This window comes from Sparus aurata, chromosome 7 (assembly GCF_900880675.1).
Source record: "Sparus aurata chromosome 7, fSpaAur1.1, whole genome shotgun sequence".
Classification (NCBI taxonomy): domain Eukaryota; kingdom Metazoa; phylum Chordata; class Actinopteri; order Spariformes; family Sparidae; genus Sparus; species Sparus aurata.
The window spans coordinates 21,202,528-21,220,169 of record NC_044193.1 but is presented as its reverse complement, the minus strand read 5'-3'; the positions used below and the strand labels follow the sequence as shown (position 1 = coordinate 21,220,169).

General features: G+C 41.4%; 1 protein-coding gene across 4 annotated transcripts; it reads right to left on the bottom strand.

Annotated features, from left to right (window-relative positions):
• Positions 1 to 2,361: 2,361 nt before the first annotated feature.
• Positions 2,362 to 11,326, bottom strand: prdm2a (PR domain containing 2, with ZNF domain a). 4 transcript variants are annotated; one of them, XM_030423500.1, is made up of 4 exons: positions 11,169 to 11,326; positions 9,633 to 9,698; positions 4,611 to 8,888; positions 2,362 to 4,349 (listed from the first exon to the last, which is right to left on the bottom strand). In XM_030423500.1, exon 3 carries the CDS (start codon positions 8,840 to 8,842, stop codon positions 4,643 to 4,645), a length of 4,200 nt encoding a protein of 1,399 aa, XP_030279360.1. In that variant the 5' UTR covers positions 8,843 to 8,888; positions 9,633 to 9,698; positions 11,169 to 11,326; the 3' UTR covers positions 2,362 to 4,349; positions 4,611 to 4,642. The 4 variants fall into 4 exon arrangements, with proteins under 4 accessions (XP_030279360.1, XP_030279358.1, XP_030279359.1 ...); XM_030423498.1 differs by having other exon boundaries at positions 9,633 to 9,701; positions 11,169 to 11,325; XM_030423499.1 differs by lacking the exon at positions 11,169 to 11,326 and adding an exon at positions 10,780 to 11,143 and having other exon boundaries at positions 9,633 to 9,701.
• Positions 11,327 to 17,642: the final 6,316 nt, after the last annotated feature.

Below are 17,642 nucleotides of genomic sequence, written 5' to 3'. Positions count from 1 at the left end.
TCCAGAAATCTTGGAGGCTGTGTTGGGCCTCAGTTTGGTGTGATGCCATGCTCAACCTCAGATCAGGTGGCCGCATCCAAAAGCTCCCGTGCTGGAGGTGGGGTTTGGAATAACATACAGTACATGAATAAGTCTGTTCTGTGTTCGAGTAGCCACAAACTGCATTTCGTTGCACAAACCTGTGCTGTAAAATGAGAAGCAAATGACCTTGACTGCTTGAAAAATTCAAGTCATGTTCTATATTCATTAATTCAGCTGTTTAAAGAGAAAAGTTGGCATTCACAAGGCCCGTGATGTGTGAGACGCTGACATTTAATCTGGCTGCATCTCCGGTCTCATCCATCTCTCTCTGACATTATGATATGGTGACATGACAGATGTCCATCATGACTTTTACACCCCTTATCCTTCATACGCTCATTTATTATTCATAAAAAAATCATCTGAATATCAGCCCTTGTTAGATCATTCACGTTTTTGACACTAAGCGTACTGCAGAAGTCTGTCTTAGGTGTGAGTCTTGACGCAAGTAGATTCTAACTGAATTTTCAGAGTTCTGGCATTATAATGCAGTCAGAAACATTACAGTAAACTCTATTCTGTACATTTCTACTTTATCGATGCTGACTGTGCGCCCGCAGGCTTGATACTGGATACACATTGTCAGCTGGAACCCCAACGTCTGTAGCATCTCCCACAGTGGCTCCCCAGTAGGCTCCTTGGCACTACTGTAGGTCCCCCTACAGGTTGTAAGTCGGGCTCCTCTAACCAACCTCAGGCACCCAGTGAGCCTTTGAAAGAGTGCCATCCACTCTAAAACACCAGAAGCACCTGGGTGAAGAACTTGAAGAGGAGAAGAGTTCTGCAGAACAGGAGGTTGAGTCTGCAATTTTATGTTCTTTTACATTATATAGGACAACATGCAAGAAGTGGAGAACCTATTTGTGGTGTCTGACCTCAGGGCAGGGTCATGTGTTTCTCAAAGTAATTCTGATGGGACTTGTTAAACTTTGCACATTTGCACATAAGAAAGTTGATGATTTTTAAACATCACCCTGAGTCAATATCTAGATTATTATCTAGATTTTATTAGATTTATTATTTTAGGAAATATTGCGCTCACATGCTGGATACATCCCTGATAAATAATTATCAAATTATCAGAAAGTAACAGAAATGGTATTGTTCCAGTGTACTTACACATCGGGGGTTGCTAGCAGCTCAACAGCAAATGTTTTGGTCAGGTTAACCAATTTTTCACTTTAACATTACCGAAAGGCAAAAAGACCATGTCACAGAGTTGCCAATCAAAAATGGATAGAAACTTTTGAATAATATTATAGAACATATATGAAAGTACAGTTTAAGTATAACTAATGTAATTTAGCATTAGTTAACAGATCATTGAATCTTTTAACTACAGTATAGATGCTATAAGACAGAGGGGGGAAAGGTAGGTAAACCTGCCAACGTACAGTACCGCTCTCAATAGGAGTAACAACCTATAAAATGATAGTAGAAATAATAGCTTTTATTTACCTTTTTTTGTCAGTTAGTTCTTTTCTCTTTTGTCACTTTTGCCCCAACTTGGTTCGTTAGACTTTTCTCCACAAAACTGTGCTCATGCAGATTAGTTTTCTTGAGAGGGACGGTGAGTTGCTGTTGACTTACAGCTGGAGTGATCTTGGTTTGACGACCTCACAGTTTATAATGATGGCACTGCTGTTGCTCTATACCAACTCACCTGAGCTTAGGTTTCCAAGTTGCTAAGGTCAGGGAACGCAGAGAGAAACAGATGTTTAGTTTATTTTTTATAGTTCAATGGTATCACGATTTAAAACATATTTATTACAGCTTCTGACATTTAGATTTGTGTGTTTCTTCCTCAGTCATACCAAACCTGTGGGATGAAAATGGGCTGATGTTTAAGATTAACATCTACAATTTTATTTACCGCTTTCACAGAAAAGGGGTCACAGAGTGGTAGCTCGTGATGTCTTTCCACTGAGACTTTTTGTCATCCAGATTCCAAATGTTCAAATTCTGGTCGGAGGAGAGAATGCTTTAAAAATAGCACAAAAACACATGTCACTGAACACTGATTTTTCAAACAGAATGTAGGAGTGCAGAAGAGACGCAGTGGTAACACAAAATCCCCCGTCTATTGAAGCCACCGCTCCAGTGGTTAATGTGAGGAAAGTGTGCCACCACCTGGATGTTTTCAGTACTTTCTGTCAAGGATCATGCTGCAGTAGACTACATGAAACTTTCCTACATGTCAAATTCAAGTCAAATTCTGTTAATAAAGACACAATATGAAATCCGGCGACTTATATGAAGAACTTACCGACAGTAATGTGATTGATTTGATTTGTTTATTAAAGAAGATTCCACACAAACTTCACATATAACCTTAACATTCTCCATTTATTTTTGAATACTCGCTTGAAAAAACCTTTAGTGCAAATCATACAGAATAACTGTTTAGAGATTGATAACGTGATTTTTTTAAATTATTAATAAATATACAAGACTCAATTTACACTTCAAAATGCTACAAGCACTTTTCACAGTTAACTAACAGTCTCCCAAACGGCCCTGTACATCCAACACACTGCAGTCAGTTTTTCGTTGAGGGAAATATTACCAGCGAGGATTAAAAAGGCTAAATGTAAAGTAGAAGTACCATTACACTTTCTCTCCCTCAGATACAGGCCATTGTCAAGTTTTAGTTTGCCCAAATTAATAAAACTCAATTCAGTCATAATGAAAATAACTACCCTGTATAGCACTAGATCATCAAACTAGTAGCTTATCAAAAATTTTAAAGAAACAACTGAGTTTCAGCATAAATTACACCATGATCATACATTTCCGGTTTCGTGACTTATACTGTACACGTTAGAATTCATTATACACACTTCACACAATAAACTGTTTTACAGATTGTAAGCAATGATAAAGCGCCTGTATGCTACAGATGACAAAGACCTAGATAGACTGTACTTCTAATATGAGGCTTTCTAGTCACTGAATGGAGAAAAAAAAAACACCCACTATATATATTAAAAAAAAAAAAAAGAAAACTAAAAAAAAAACATATTTCAGAAGAAATGCAGTGCAGGCCAAGCACTGGAGCGGGCTCCGTCGATGCTGTCAGGAACTGAACTCTTATTATTGATGGTTCTAAACTGTACAGAATATAGCACTTCTGTTTGTGATTGCAGTGCAAACACATCAAACTGCGGTGATTCCCACAAGCTGAAAATGCATTTGTGGCACCCCATAAATTTATGAGATTAGCTGTGCAGAGGAGCCCCTTTTTTTAAAAATGCAATCGCACATAAATGGTTTCTTTTTAAGTAATCTGCACTTTCAGCTGCAGCTTCACAGACTTGCGAAGAGACGAACAATTTGATGTGGCCACCAAAATAAATTCTTTCTGTGGGAACACCAAACTATGTTTGTTCTTCATCACCTCTATGCCACATTTAGTATTATTATATACATTTGATGGCACATTAAGAGCATTATTCTAAAAACTTTCATACAAACACATAGCAACTGGGCCAACCAGATTATATACAATTTGGATTTGCAAAGGCTGTAGCATTAAATCTGCCAATATTACATTCACACCAAAAGAAACAACAACAAAAAACTCAGACTTTCCAAAAAGTAATCAACAGTGCTGATATTGTTAATAATTTGTAAGATACACTACACAACTGAGTGTATTAGTCTCTGTGATTCTTTAGTCTTGCGTTCCAAAGCAATCTAATGCATCTTCCATGTCAATACACTGGTTACTGTCGATCAGACCAACAGAGCAGCATCAGATTCAGTGTTTAAGGCCTAATTGCATCAACATAATCCATCCAAAATTAATGTAGCCATCACATGAGCTTACAGCATGCAGTAAACCAAAAGGCCACAGACAACAGATAAGGAAAAGTGCAAATGCATGCTGAAGATGATTGCCACATGCCATCCTCTCTAAATAACCCACCGAGTATGAAATGAGAGCAGCCTCCCACTCAATTCCTCCCACTTCCTTTCCAATTTGTGACATGTAGCAGTCAGATTAACTTCAAAGTGCAAATCCAAGCTGTCGACAGAAAAGTTTACGAAATAGAGGAGAAATTTACAAAACTTTCAAGCTACCACAAAAGCATTCAAATACGCAGCGGCGCACATCCAGTCACTGCAGGGTCTTCAGTCGTCCCGTTTTATCCTCAGTTCAGTCATTTATTGTACAGCATGATGCAATCTGGGGTGCACATGGAGTTTACAGTGTGATTAGCAGTTATCTCCCTTTAGGATCAGTGTATGTTCCACACAGCAGGGTCCTGAAAATAGAACAAAACACCAATTGAAAAAGATATAGACGTGAGGCTGCTTATCATCTGGGTGTTGCATTAATGCTCATCATCTAGGATGTTTCTTTATTTTTAATGCTGATCTTTATACATCATTAGTTTTTTTTAAGAAGATGGCAGTGCACAGATATCATTGGCTGCAAAATCTAATTTCATAATTGGACTGTATATGATCTTGTGAGAGGCCTGTTATCATCACTTTGTAAATACATTTAAATGTACTTTAACTACCTGACGATCCTGTGTGAGCTGCTGCGTAGACCTCAAGCTGTAGGACTCTGCTCAGAGCTGCTGTTAACGGCTTCAGTCGTTTCCTCTCGGCTCTGGGTGGGAGGCAGCTTGTCCTTCTGTGCCGCAGTCTGTTGTGGTTTCACTATGGTGATTTTAATGGGGATCCCTTTGACGCTATGCTGCACTCTGCTGTACTGACGCATAGAGGGGTTGAAAGTGCGAACAATGGGAAGTTCATTCAGAGTTGATGTCTCTTGCTGTGGCTGCATGCTTTCTTTGATGATTATTTTGCTTCTTTTGTTTGAAAAGACTGTTTGCACCGGGAGGATGGCGGGCCTCTTAGCCGGGCCAGAAGTCTGGAGTCTGGTTTTATGCCGAGATGAGGCTTGTCGCTTCTCTTCAACGCCTCTATGCAGGTGTCCATCGTTTTCCTTTGTCACAGAGATTCCTCCCTCTTTACGTTTCTTCACCTCTTTAGGTTTCTTGGGGCAGTGTGCGAGGTGTTTGGTTCTGCTGCGGCGCATTGTGAATGCCCTGCTGCAGTGTGGGCAGACAAAGATCTTCTGCTGCTCATCCACCTGTGCGGGGGACATTTTATTGGATGAAGGGACTGATTTGTTCCTCTGCGGCATGACCCTTTGGACCAACTTTTTCTTCCTTTTGTTCAGTACCTTTAACTTCACCTTTACTGGTGATTCTGGGTTTGGTTTCGACCTGTTTGACTGGCTGGGTCTGTTTGAATTATTCATTCCATTAGTAGAATTAGTGGTAGACAGAACTCTATATTGAGTTTTTGCAAAATGGCGCAGTGGGATGGGATTCTTTTTGGGTGTGTATCGCCTCTTATCACTGGCATTTGCACAAGCCAGGATATGCTTGTGAAGCTCTGGCATGTTATCAAAGCTTTTTCCACACTTGGTGCACCGAATAGCCGTACTAAAGGTTTGTGGGATGTTGTGGGTGGTGAAGTTTGTGGCTGAAGCCACTGAGCCAGCGGGTGATCTGTTATGGTAAGGAAATGGAGGTGGCTTAAAGCTGGGATAATGTTGGTTAATGCCAAGACGAACATCAGGTCCTTTGATCTTGCCTCCATCTGAGGCCAAGATTTTAATTGTTGTAAACAGTTCTTCAGCAGCCACATCTTCTTCACCTTCTTCCTTTTTCACCAGTTTTTCAGGTTCCTCTGGAGCATCGGGCGCAGATGGCACATCAGGAGGCTCTGTCTTGACTTTTGTTGAGTTGTTGTAGTTCTGAGGTCTTAGTTTTCCCTTTTCTTCTTCGGTGTGTGTACACTGCTGGCCAGGATGCAATTCTTCTTGATGCTGCTTCAGATTGCAAAGGTAGACAAATTCTTTTGTACATGCACTGCAAACATAGGTCTTGCCCACGCCGTGAAGGTTTGATCGATGTTCGAGCAAGGCGGAGGGTTTCTCAAAGAGCAGCAGGCAGAACTCGCATTTGTAGGGCCATTCATCAGCATGGTCACCTACGTGGTCGCCTAGTTCCTTCATTGAATGGAAAAGCTTATCACACACATTGCAGATGAAATTCTTGGTGAAGGTCTGCGGTTCTGCATCACTTGTTGTGTTGTTTGAAAATTCGTCCTCTTCAGCTTTCACAGGTGAAGGTGAGGTTTTCAATGGGATTTTGGCTATGGAAACGGTGCTGTCAGCAGCTTCCTCCTCTTTCATGGTGGGTGGCTCTGCATCGACAACAGGCTCTGGGTCAGGACTTAATTCACCCACAGCAGGAGAATCGGATATCACTGAAGCCGTGGTGGACAGAGTTACTGATTCTGCGATGGAGGACACAAGAACAGTGGGGTCCACAGTTTGAGGGTTGGGCACAGATACAATCTGTTGCTGTTCTATATGATTAACAACCATCTGTGGAGGTGCTGGAGGCTCAGCAGTGTTTTCTTGTAAGGTAATGGCAGCAGGGACTACACTCCCCGGGGCTTCCAGAGCTATCGTGCACTCTATCAACACTGTGTTGCTGGTAATGTTGTAAGAGTTGATGAGGGAGTCATTTAAAGTTACAGTGGGTGCGAATGACACTTCCGACACAGGAGTGGGCTCAACCATGGGTGGGTTGAGAGCTATTTGATCAGTGAGGAACACGTGACCCGGTAGACTTAGAGTCGGGTCAAGGGATTGGGAGAGAGTGACAAGGTTTGCAGAATTTGTAGAGGCAAATGCAGTAGTTAAATCACACTTTGAAGAATTTAATGCATTTTCCGTGCAGATTACTAGAGGCTCAGGAGATATGTTTGGAGCTAATACCTGGATTGGTTGGCTTGAAGGGTTAGAAATGGGTGGCGGTGCCAAAACTGTGATTAATGAAGGAGTAGTAGGGAGCATGGTGTGTGAGGCTGGGGTAGCAAAAGCTATAGTGCACGGTGAAGCTGGCTGCAAGGCGACAGGAGTAAGGGAGGAGGACGATGGAGTCAGAGAATTGGGAGGTAGGGCAAGTCCATAAACAAGTCCTTCTGCAACAGGGTCCACTGGGGTCATCATATCTGCACCTGTAACTATGGTGAAGTCTGCAACTAAAGGGGTCTCAGGATTCCCAAGGCTTATATTCTGCTTCCCAATATTTACTAAGACCTTCTCCAACATGCATGTGTTTGATTTTCCTTCATTCAAAGCTGCCTGTGAAACTAAATTTAATGTGAGTTCAGTTTCCCCCAGGCTCTTTTTTTGAAAACTCAAATCCAGCGCGGCTTCATCTAAAGCTACATCTTCATTTCTTTTGACTGTATTCGAAAGATCTAGTGGTTGCTGATTACAGGAATTACCACCAGTCATGGGGGGCCAACTCTCTGTCGACACAGGTCTCACTGGATCCTCTACAGGTGGAGTTGTGTCATCCTTTTCATTGCCTGTTTGGTGCACAGGTGAGGAACTATGTTGTGTTTCCATCTGTCCTGTACTTACAGCATCACTGTCTGCTGTATCTAGCATTGGCGTTTCCTCATTAGATGCCGGGTTATGTTGAGGGGAGCTCGGTGGAGATCCAGTCCTTCTTTTAAACCTTCCGGTTCCAGCGGGCAGGACCGAGAGAGAGACAGGTGAACAAGGCTTCTGACCATCTGTGATGAGGGCGAGTGTAGGTTTAAGGCCATCCTGCTTCTCCAGGAGCTGCTTAAGCTTGGGTGACAGAAACACTGTTCTTTCCTTCTGCACAATGGTAGACTCTGTGTTCTGAGGAAGTAGATTTTCTATCAAGGAAGATAAGAGTGATGAGGAGGATGAAGACACAACCACCTCCGACTCCAGTTCAGTTTTAATTTGTGGTAAAAGAGGTGGTGTTGCAGTTCTTCTCTTGGCCAGTGGTTGACCTGGTATCTCTTTGCCTGCAACGGAGTCCGTATTTAGAACCTGGCTGATCTGGGCAGGGTCTAGAATGAGGGAATCCAGTCTCACTAATGTCGAAGACCCAGAATGAACCTCAGCTGCTTCACAGCTACTGACTGTGCTTGTTGACACTATCTTTCCATCAATGTAAAAGCTGAGGTTCTCTGAAATGTTGCTAGAGACATCTAGCATGTATTGTTCTGTGTGCTCCCCTTCATTCTCCAGGACCGCCATGGGTTCTGTACTGTCACCAAGCTCCGTTTTGTCTTGAGATGTTTCACTGACTACCCCCTGAGGATGTTCGTCCTGGGTTTTGATGACATGTGTTAGTTGGTGCTGCTCGTGGATCCTGCGCTCATGCCGTCGCTTGTTGATATGTGTAGTAAATATCTTTTCACAGTACTTGCAAGCGTGATGGCCATCTGACACTCCCTGTTTGTCTGGCTGAGCAGTATGCTCTCCAGCAGACAGAATAGAAGTATTAGAGTTAGCGGGGAATGATGTGTGAAGCTGCATGACTGAGCCCTCTGAATCTAGATGCTTCATCTTCTCATGCTGACCCAGATTTGAACCAAGAGACACGTTGCTCGTATTGCTTTTGCATGCTTGTGCCTCGCCGTTTGCCAAAGCGTGGATGTGCATGTGTCGTTCCAAGCCTTGTTTGCTGGTAAAATGTCTCTCACAGTGCTGACAGGGAAAAGAGTCCCAGTCTCTCTCTGTATCCTGATTCGGATGTTTATCAAGATCAGGGTACAGCGTCTTTTTCGTGTCTGGTGCCATGTCAATTTCCTCCTCATAAATGACCTCATCCTCCCCCTCATCCATATCCTCATTGTCTCCAAATTCAGAACTGCACAAATGAGGAGAGTCCTCCATCTTCTGTGGAGGTTGTATCCCGTTCTCTAGAGGAAGGCTATCACACCTAATGAAAAGATCAAGGTGATAATGTCAATTAGTGGCATAATATAGCTTAAGTGCCAAGTAAGGTCTGAAATTAATTTTCTTGTCAATTCTAAACAGATGTGCAGTCTAATCATTCACACCTTGCACAAGTGTTGTTTAAATGCTGCAAGTTTGGATCATTGAAGTTTGCTTTATAAAATTAATACGTAGAGAAAGAAATAAAGATCCAGGGCACTCATTTGGCAAAAAGGTTCAAATGTGCGTGTGTAGTTTGGGAATACTCAATACACAATTATATGTTTCTGTTGTTGGTATTCAAAAAATGAATGAAACGGTAACAGCTCCTCCTCAGAACCAGTCCAAAACAATAAGATGTTGTCTACGTGCCAGGCCTTACCACAACAGCTATGATCCGTACTATGAAATCACTTTCATAGAAGCCTCCTATCATGTAAAGCAATTTGAGCTGCAATTCACTCATTAGCTAGTAATACTAGTCATTATAATGTTTATTATTACGAGCAATAGTTCCTTTTATTTCATTTATATAGATGTATTGCAATTGTATTAGAAAAGTATTACATTGTACACTGTGGATGATGATTATATTGTCTAAATCCTACATATAATAACACAATTGTATTAATTCTATAATCTTAGCCATGATAATCGGCCACGACAACTCCAAATACATTAAAATACAGAAACAAGGAGTCATCATTAAAGTAAAATAATACACAGAATTGTAAACACACCACCTTACCATTTTAATGGTCAGCGAAGAGTACAAAGCATGTTTTGTCGGACAGATGAACCCAGGCTTTTCTTTCTGCTGGAAGAAGAAAGAAAACCGCAAAGAGCATGTTTTTAAAAAAAGAATGAATTCATTTACATGACACATGATAAAATAATATATAATAATAAAGCATTACACTTAAGCTCGAACTAGTGAGTAATAAGAAAGACAAAGTGATCAGTGTGAACAGCTGTGGTGTGGGAGTTGTTGATCACAGTGTACTTCAGCCCATCTCTTTGCCTGGTCATTTGGCTCAAGCCTCCGGTCCTGACTTGTGAACTTATGCTGATCTCGCTCGAGCATGTAAAGGTTACATTATTAACGAGAAAACACAGCATGAGCTAATGAACTCACACTTCGTAACACTCAAATGTTCTCTACGGCAGAGCTGCAGTGATAAGTCGATGGGAAAAAAATTAGTCCCCAACTACTGGTACTTTGATAATTTGATCATTCATTGTTTCAGTCACTTTGTGAACAGAAATGTCAAATATTTTTTCTGGTTCCACCTCATTAAATGTAAGGATTAATTGCGTTTCTTGGTCATTTTTAGACTCATCTACTTCTTGGTAGGACAAAATGGCAGGCTCATGACGTGTGGCTGATCTGTCGTGATCTTCCACCTGCTCCTCACCACTGCACAAGCGCTTACAGCATCACTATCGGTTTCATTTAACTGCTCATTGATAACTCATCAGCTTTCTCGTTGTGCACAATTCATTTTATACAATTATCCGCCTATTGATACCGTCACAAACAGTTTTCAGACACATGAGGAGATGTAAACACAGACCTTATATCTTATGATACACGTCCAGGTATTCTAATACAGGTATGTGGTGCGCTCCTGTTGTACAAATAAATCTCAATCAGTCACGATATCATATTTGCAGAACCGAAAAGTGTTCCACCACCATACAAGGGCCTACAGACTGAATTATTTGAGCCAGTCTCGAAATATTCAACTTCTATTTCCATCCATCTGCACTGCAACAGGCTTAGTTGTTACTAACAACAAACAAATTATATGTTTATAGCAAGAATCCATCTATATTTTACGTTATCATTACGAGTCGGAGTAGCTTTGGTGTGCGTTCACACGCATCTGCTTCACCTGGTCTGGTGACGCTCCCCCGTCCTTGCACCATTGCTGCCTGGTCACACAACACGTCGTCACTTCACTGTTTTGCTACAGAGGCTGCTAGCTCGTTCACAGAAAGGTCAACTAGCTTCTCTAAAATAGCCCCAACACTGCCCTCCAGACACAGGGAAGACACTTGGAAATCAAATCCCGACACCCGTCAAGGTCCCGAGACAAGGCTTCACATACCAAGTGGGGAAATAAAATCAGCTGTTATCGCCATTAAAGCATTAACGATGTACAGCTAGCCGCACTGCTAGCTCACAAGCCCTGGCTATATTTAGGACAGAATGTTCGACACGACCGTTACGGACACCGACTGTGACAGGCTACAAAAGTGCTCGTTACACTGTCATACATACTTCTGTTGGCAGCCAGGCAACGGGGTTGAAATATTCCTCTTGGGCAGGTTGTAGACAGTTGTGTGTTTTTCTTCCCTTAATGCACCTCCAAGTTTCTGGCGCTGTGATTGGCCAGTGAATGTGGACGTTAAATCCGGACCAATCAGCAACAGGTTTGTTGAAGCGCTAGAGGAAGAAGAAGAAGAAGCAGAAGCAGTCACCTCAGATTGAAATGAGAAGCATCGCTGACAGCCGGTACAATTTGTTTCATGATAATGCACATATGTAGGCTGGCAGGCTGAGACATTACAGACATGCACCCAAATAAGAAATACATACACATATATAAAACTTGTTTTTATTATTTGAATTATTTTAATTAATACATTATTGATTGTGTGTGTGTGCGTGTGTGTGTGTGTGTGTGTGTGTGCGTGCGTGCGTGCGTGCGTGTGTGTGTGTGTGTGTGTGTGAGGTAAAAACACAACTGAAACAGTTGCCTACTTTTACCTGTCGGTTACACAATTTTTACTTTTGAGTTTTTAACTTTGGTTACCTAACAACTTTACATTCTCAAAAGTGCATTCGAGTTCTCAAATATGCGAACATAAATTCATTTTGATAATGATAATTATATCATTTATTTAAATTTGAATTAAATTCTGGAATTTTGTAAGAACTCGACCATGAATCATGTGTCATTTATGAAGACTCTGTCCTTGCAGTGCATTAATCTGGCCAGTAGAGGGCGCAATGTCACAAAGAAAAGCTGATAAAGACAGTGTATAGAAGGAGGGAAAAGCTTTGCTGTGTTGTTTACCTGGCATATACATTTTGAAATGTATAATATTACTATCTTACAATATTAATGGTTTAACTATATTGTCAATTATAGCATATAGTAGTTTTGAGATTATTTTCAAATATACTAAATAGACAACCAGATGATCACTATATTCTCGGTAAAAGAGGTTATTCAAAATTCAAGACAACAAAAGGCCATTTTATTTTGATCCACATACATGCACACACTTTTTCTTTGAAAGTAGTTTCATCTGGCACACACATGTTCACGTTCAATGGCAATTTTAATTCTGATGTTATAGTGAAGCCATATGTCAGTATCCTGAATCCCCATTGTCATGTCTGTTTCACAGCTGTTGAGAAAACAGAAGCCAAACTGAGCTGACAGAACAAAGATTTATGATGTGCTCCAGTGTGCGTTCTCTCCCCCTGACCAGCTCTCTGTTTTCCCTCAACAATCGTCAATTGAATCACAAGGCACCATCTCATATAAAGCTCACACCTACACTGATAGAAAGCTTCCCGCTGGTTTCGCATGGTCGTATTTCCACCTCCAGAATCATACCAGAGTAAAAGACATTCTTTGAGAGGGAGATGTAGGAGTTCACCAGACCCCACATATACATCTGTGACATTGTGCAGCACATGGGTGGTGTTCTCATGGCACATGCATGGTATGTAGGCTGAGAGGTGTTTCGCTATCAAACTACATGCCAGCCTTCCAGTGAGCTATAATGAAAGATCATAAACAACAGGCCTCTGTCTGCTCAGGCTTTTCCCTCTCTCTGTGTTTGAGATTCAACCCAAACTCTGCAGTACAGTCGCTGACACGGTGCTATGCGATGAGCTCTTGAGGAACAGTGTAAGAGAGTTAATGTAGTGGCAAGTTGACCATGATTGTGTTTATTCATAACTTGTCATAGCGACTCACTCTGGACAAGCCCAAGGCTCCAGCATGTCGTTCACTGTTGATGGCAATTGCAGCTGTGGAATTATGAGGAGCAGCTCACAATTGGGTCCGCTGGTCAGACACATACGTCAAATCATCGTATAAGCAGGTGCTGACCGCCTGGAAGCCGTGTTACACACATGGCTAAGCAGTCAAAGTCTGTCATACAGTAGGAATGACTTGTGCTCAAACTGAGTTTATATAGGGGAGTCTTGGTATCGTTGTGACAGCACTTTTGCCAAGAAGGGATGACATAAAATGAATGTGATCAGTATCATATATGACCATTTCTTTCCTGGTCTTGCATTTTAAATCTCATAGCTGTGTGAAGAAGTATGCACATTTTTGATCCAAAACACACACTGCTGAAGTTAGAATGTTGTACTTGTTTTACTGAGCAGGTTGTTGGGTGAAATGCAAGGTATTTCATCTATGCCAGTTATAAGCAACTGCTAAAAGGGATAAAAAACTGAAAGAGGTGTGCTTGCACCACATGCAGTAGAATGTGCATCAGATGAGGTCAGGCCGGAAAAGACAGTAACAGGGGCGGTTCTGGGGGGGGGGGGGCAACAGGGGCCAGTGCCCCTGTAACTCTGAGTCTGGACCCCCCTGTGGCCCCCCCTGACAGGGAGTCTGCATCAATAATACAATGACAGATTTCTTGCAATGATTTTGAACTGAAGGGAAAGACAGAAATAAAGTGTATCAGCAGTTTACTACCCAATCAAAATTGTTGAAATTGTAAACACTGTTTTACGTTCCATTATCCCTTGTCTGAATGATGGATTTGTCTTTTTTACCTGGGTTGTATGTGCCCCCCAACAAAAAAGCCGGCCCCAACCTGGCCCCCCTATTGAAACTGGTCTAGAACCGCCACTGGACAGTAAGGTTTGTTGCTCGTGGCCTGTCACAGCAAACTGTCTTCAATGTGCAGCAAGTGGATATCTTGACTGGTGAGGCAACAGACTTGTTTTGTGGACCTCCCTCCATGTGAAGTTCTGGAGCATCGGACCGGGAGCAGGTCAACAAGGCAAACCTAAGTAGGAATCGGTTACCAGTGTGTGTATCAGTGTGTAATCAGGCACTATTTTTACTTTCCTTTGGGTCAGGAAGTTTGCATATCAACTTACAGTGAAGTACAACCTCAAACACGAGGTTACAAGTCACAGGCATGTCCTGATTAGTTCTCTGGCACTGTAAACATCTATATTTTGCAGTTTAGTAACATTTTTTATTTCTTTACTCTTATTGATATAAGCGACCCCAGGCCGTACTGCGACTTGTTGCTGCAGATTGTTACAGTGGAACTCTTAGTATCGTCCAAATTACAAGAACATAGTTTCACCAACAACGGCCTCTTCCAGGTTGACACCTAGCGGTCTATTTTTGTATGAAGTGGATATGTGAAATCAGGAGAGTTTTTTGTTTTGTTTTGAGTGACAGGTGGTAAATTCTTACATATTGCACCTTTAATCACAATAATCCAACCTATCTGATGTTTCTGCTGTGTTTCTTTTATGCACCTTGTCGGTTTGCTAAATCTTTGATATCTATCCAACGGTTATATCTCAGATCAGCTGCTAGTTTTGGGTAGCAGCTGAGTAAATGTGTTGCTATTAATCAGACAAAAAGCTTCAAACATGCATTTTGGATGAATGCCATGGAAACACTTAAGTAATATTGTGAAAAAATAAATTGAATTATATTGTAAGCTCGTGCGTGATGCAGGGGTTCTCTACCCAGAAGTTCTTGTGAACAAACATTGGCTTCAGTTGATTCATTCTGTGACGCAGTCTGTGAAACAAAACGTGTCACAACCATCTCTTGTCTCCCCTACAGATTTATCAGAAATGGTACTCTGTTGCATCATGGCTGAATATAGATAGTATATCTTTCAAATGGCAGCTGACATTTAAGAGAATAGAACAGGAGATGTCTCATTTATAAGCTTCTGGTGAAAATGTACTCTCCCCCTCTTTACATGATTCATTTCCTGTTTCTCACTAGGTGATTAAATTGCAGTCCTGCCAACTGTAATGAGACCATTTATGCATACCGACTGTGTTATGATATTTTTCCCCATTTATGACTGTGCATTTGAGAGGTGGGCTCTGCAGGCGTTTGCATGCATGTTGTAGTATCGGAGTTGGATGTTTGGCTCTTGTGGTCACTTTCTGCAAATTACAGCACAGCAACAAATGGACGGAACATAAATTAAGCACACCAAAAGCTCAAAAATGTGTTAGCAAACAGGAAACTGAGTGATTGTGAGAGAAAATTAAGACAAAGTGTGCCCCAGATTACATGCATGGCAGCTTATACTGTGGCAGTGGGCGCCGGTTCGTGCCAACGACTCTGTGCACAATGAATCATTCACCATCCACATGAACATGTAGAACAAGAGGGACAAAGAGGGAGAGGTGGTCCACAACGTGTCTGTGTATCTGGAGGATCAGTGAGCAGGGCTTTGGTATGAAACAATAAGGGCCCCTTATAGGAAATGTGTGCCAGCCAGCACAGACAAAGCCTCGCCTGTGATCAGACAACAGGTCATGTCACTGCGACGAAGTCAAATTTTATTGCTTCATGTCGTGGGACGCCAGATGTGCAGGGAAGAACATGTAAATGTGAGCATGTCGGAGCACAAATACAAACTGTTCAGTGCAAAAACACATGATACTTTACATAAGTGCACACAACTGTAGCCCTCTGTACTGTGTATTTATGTACTGACAGTGCACACACACACACACACACACACACACACACACAAGCCACACCCATGCCAATAATTCCTCAAAGTCCAATAAACACACATGTGCCCTCCGGAATCATTGCCCCTTCTCACTTCTGCACACACACAAACACACACAGGCAAGATACTGTACACACAGACACACATCATCAATCCTTCTCCCTTTTCACTGTCTCCAAGTCGCACACAGTCACACACAAGCAAATCTGGCTATTCCTTGCATCATCCATACAGTATCTGTGCCACACACACACACACACACACAAACACACTAGCACCCAACTTTATCTCCCTCCCGCCCACCCCCCCAACCCTGCCCCACCCTCTCCATCCACCCAGCTGTCTGCGGCACTCAAAGCCCACTGGCCTATAGGCTGACATTTATCTCGTGACATCACAAACCCCTGCACTCTACAGGCTTGACATATGGCGCTCCTTGCACGCAAGTAGATATACACACACTGCTACTGGGCTCCAAGCACTGTAGGACTGCATTCATGTTGCCTCTGGGACATGATTGCTGAAGGGCGCAAACATAAACACACATGGAGAAATCTGCTGCTTGTTTACACTAGTGTCTTGTCGGTCATATGGTATAGAAACATTTTAATGCACCTCTTTGTGTCTGTAACAATAATACAACTATCAAATCACTTCCTGTGAAACTAAATAAACTGTCAAGTTGAAACTGCAGAATGCACTTTGTCAAACAAGAACTTCACGTCCCAGATAGTTGTTTCATACAGACACTGAATTGAGGCCATTCGATGTTCTCACACTGTTTCTGATACAGTGACATGATATTAGTGACAGGGTCCTGGCCAGCTGAGGCCTTCTGCATGTTCTCTCTTCTTACGAGGCTCCACAAACTGTCAGAAGAAAAAGTCATTCAGAGAATAGATGGATGGTTTCAAACATATATGTAGGAGGGATCTATTTTTGTGTATTATTTGGTAATCCATCATATCCCAATGAGATGCCACTGAACACTGGAAACACCGGGTGAATCAACGGTTAGTTGTTGTGGTTTTGTCCCTTAATTCATCAATTTGGGGAATATAGATAGATAGATAGATAGATAGATAGATAGATAGATAGATAGATAGATAGATAGATAGATAGATAGATAGATAGATAGAATTACTTTAATGATCCCAGACAGGGAAATTATGGTGAATATGTAGGATTTCAACAAGAAGTCATTCTGTGTTGCAAACTGAATAATGCCGTTGTGCACAGTGATGGAATGTAACTGAGTACATTTACTCAAGTATTATACTTAAATAAAATTTGATGTACTTACGATTGAGTATTTTCATTTTCTGATATTTTATACTTCCACTCCGCTATATTTCAGAGGCACTGTAGTTACTAGTTCTTCCAGTTGCAGATTGTATGCTGCATCAGAGCCAGAGTAGTGCATTTATTATTTTTGTTGAGAGTAATTGCATAAAATAAAAACAGTCATTCAGATATTCGGGAAAATGCAAAAAAACCAACTTGTTCCTTAATCCAGGCTTATAATCAGTGTTGTGAGTATTTTGGCCACATAACAGTAAGGCAAAGTGAAACCAATTGATAAATTAAAGGATTAACCAGAACAACTAAATGTTGATAGCTGAGTGCCATCTCATTGGGATGTTGCTACACACAGTGCAGATACCCAAGGTTTTATTGGCAATATTCAAAAAGGTTGAAGTTCTCAAGAAGGCTTCTCTTGAGAAATGTTTTTGTGACCAGAACAAAAATGAATAAAAAAGAAAAAAAAATATGCGTGGGAACTGCTTTGTTACAGTGAAGTACTTGATGATGATCATTGTACTTGGAAAATAATGTAATAATTTATTTTGTCTGTAATATTGTAGATTTGTTTTGTTATTTGTCAATATCGACCTTTTCCAATGCAATTTATTTGATCTAAATTTTTGATCTAAAGGCCCGGTGTGTTCATCTCACACTCCACTACTTGAAACTAGTTGCCACTTAA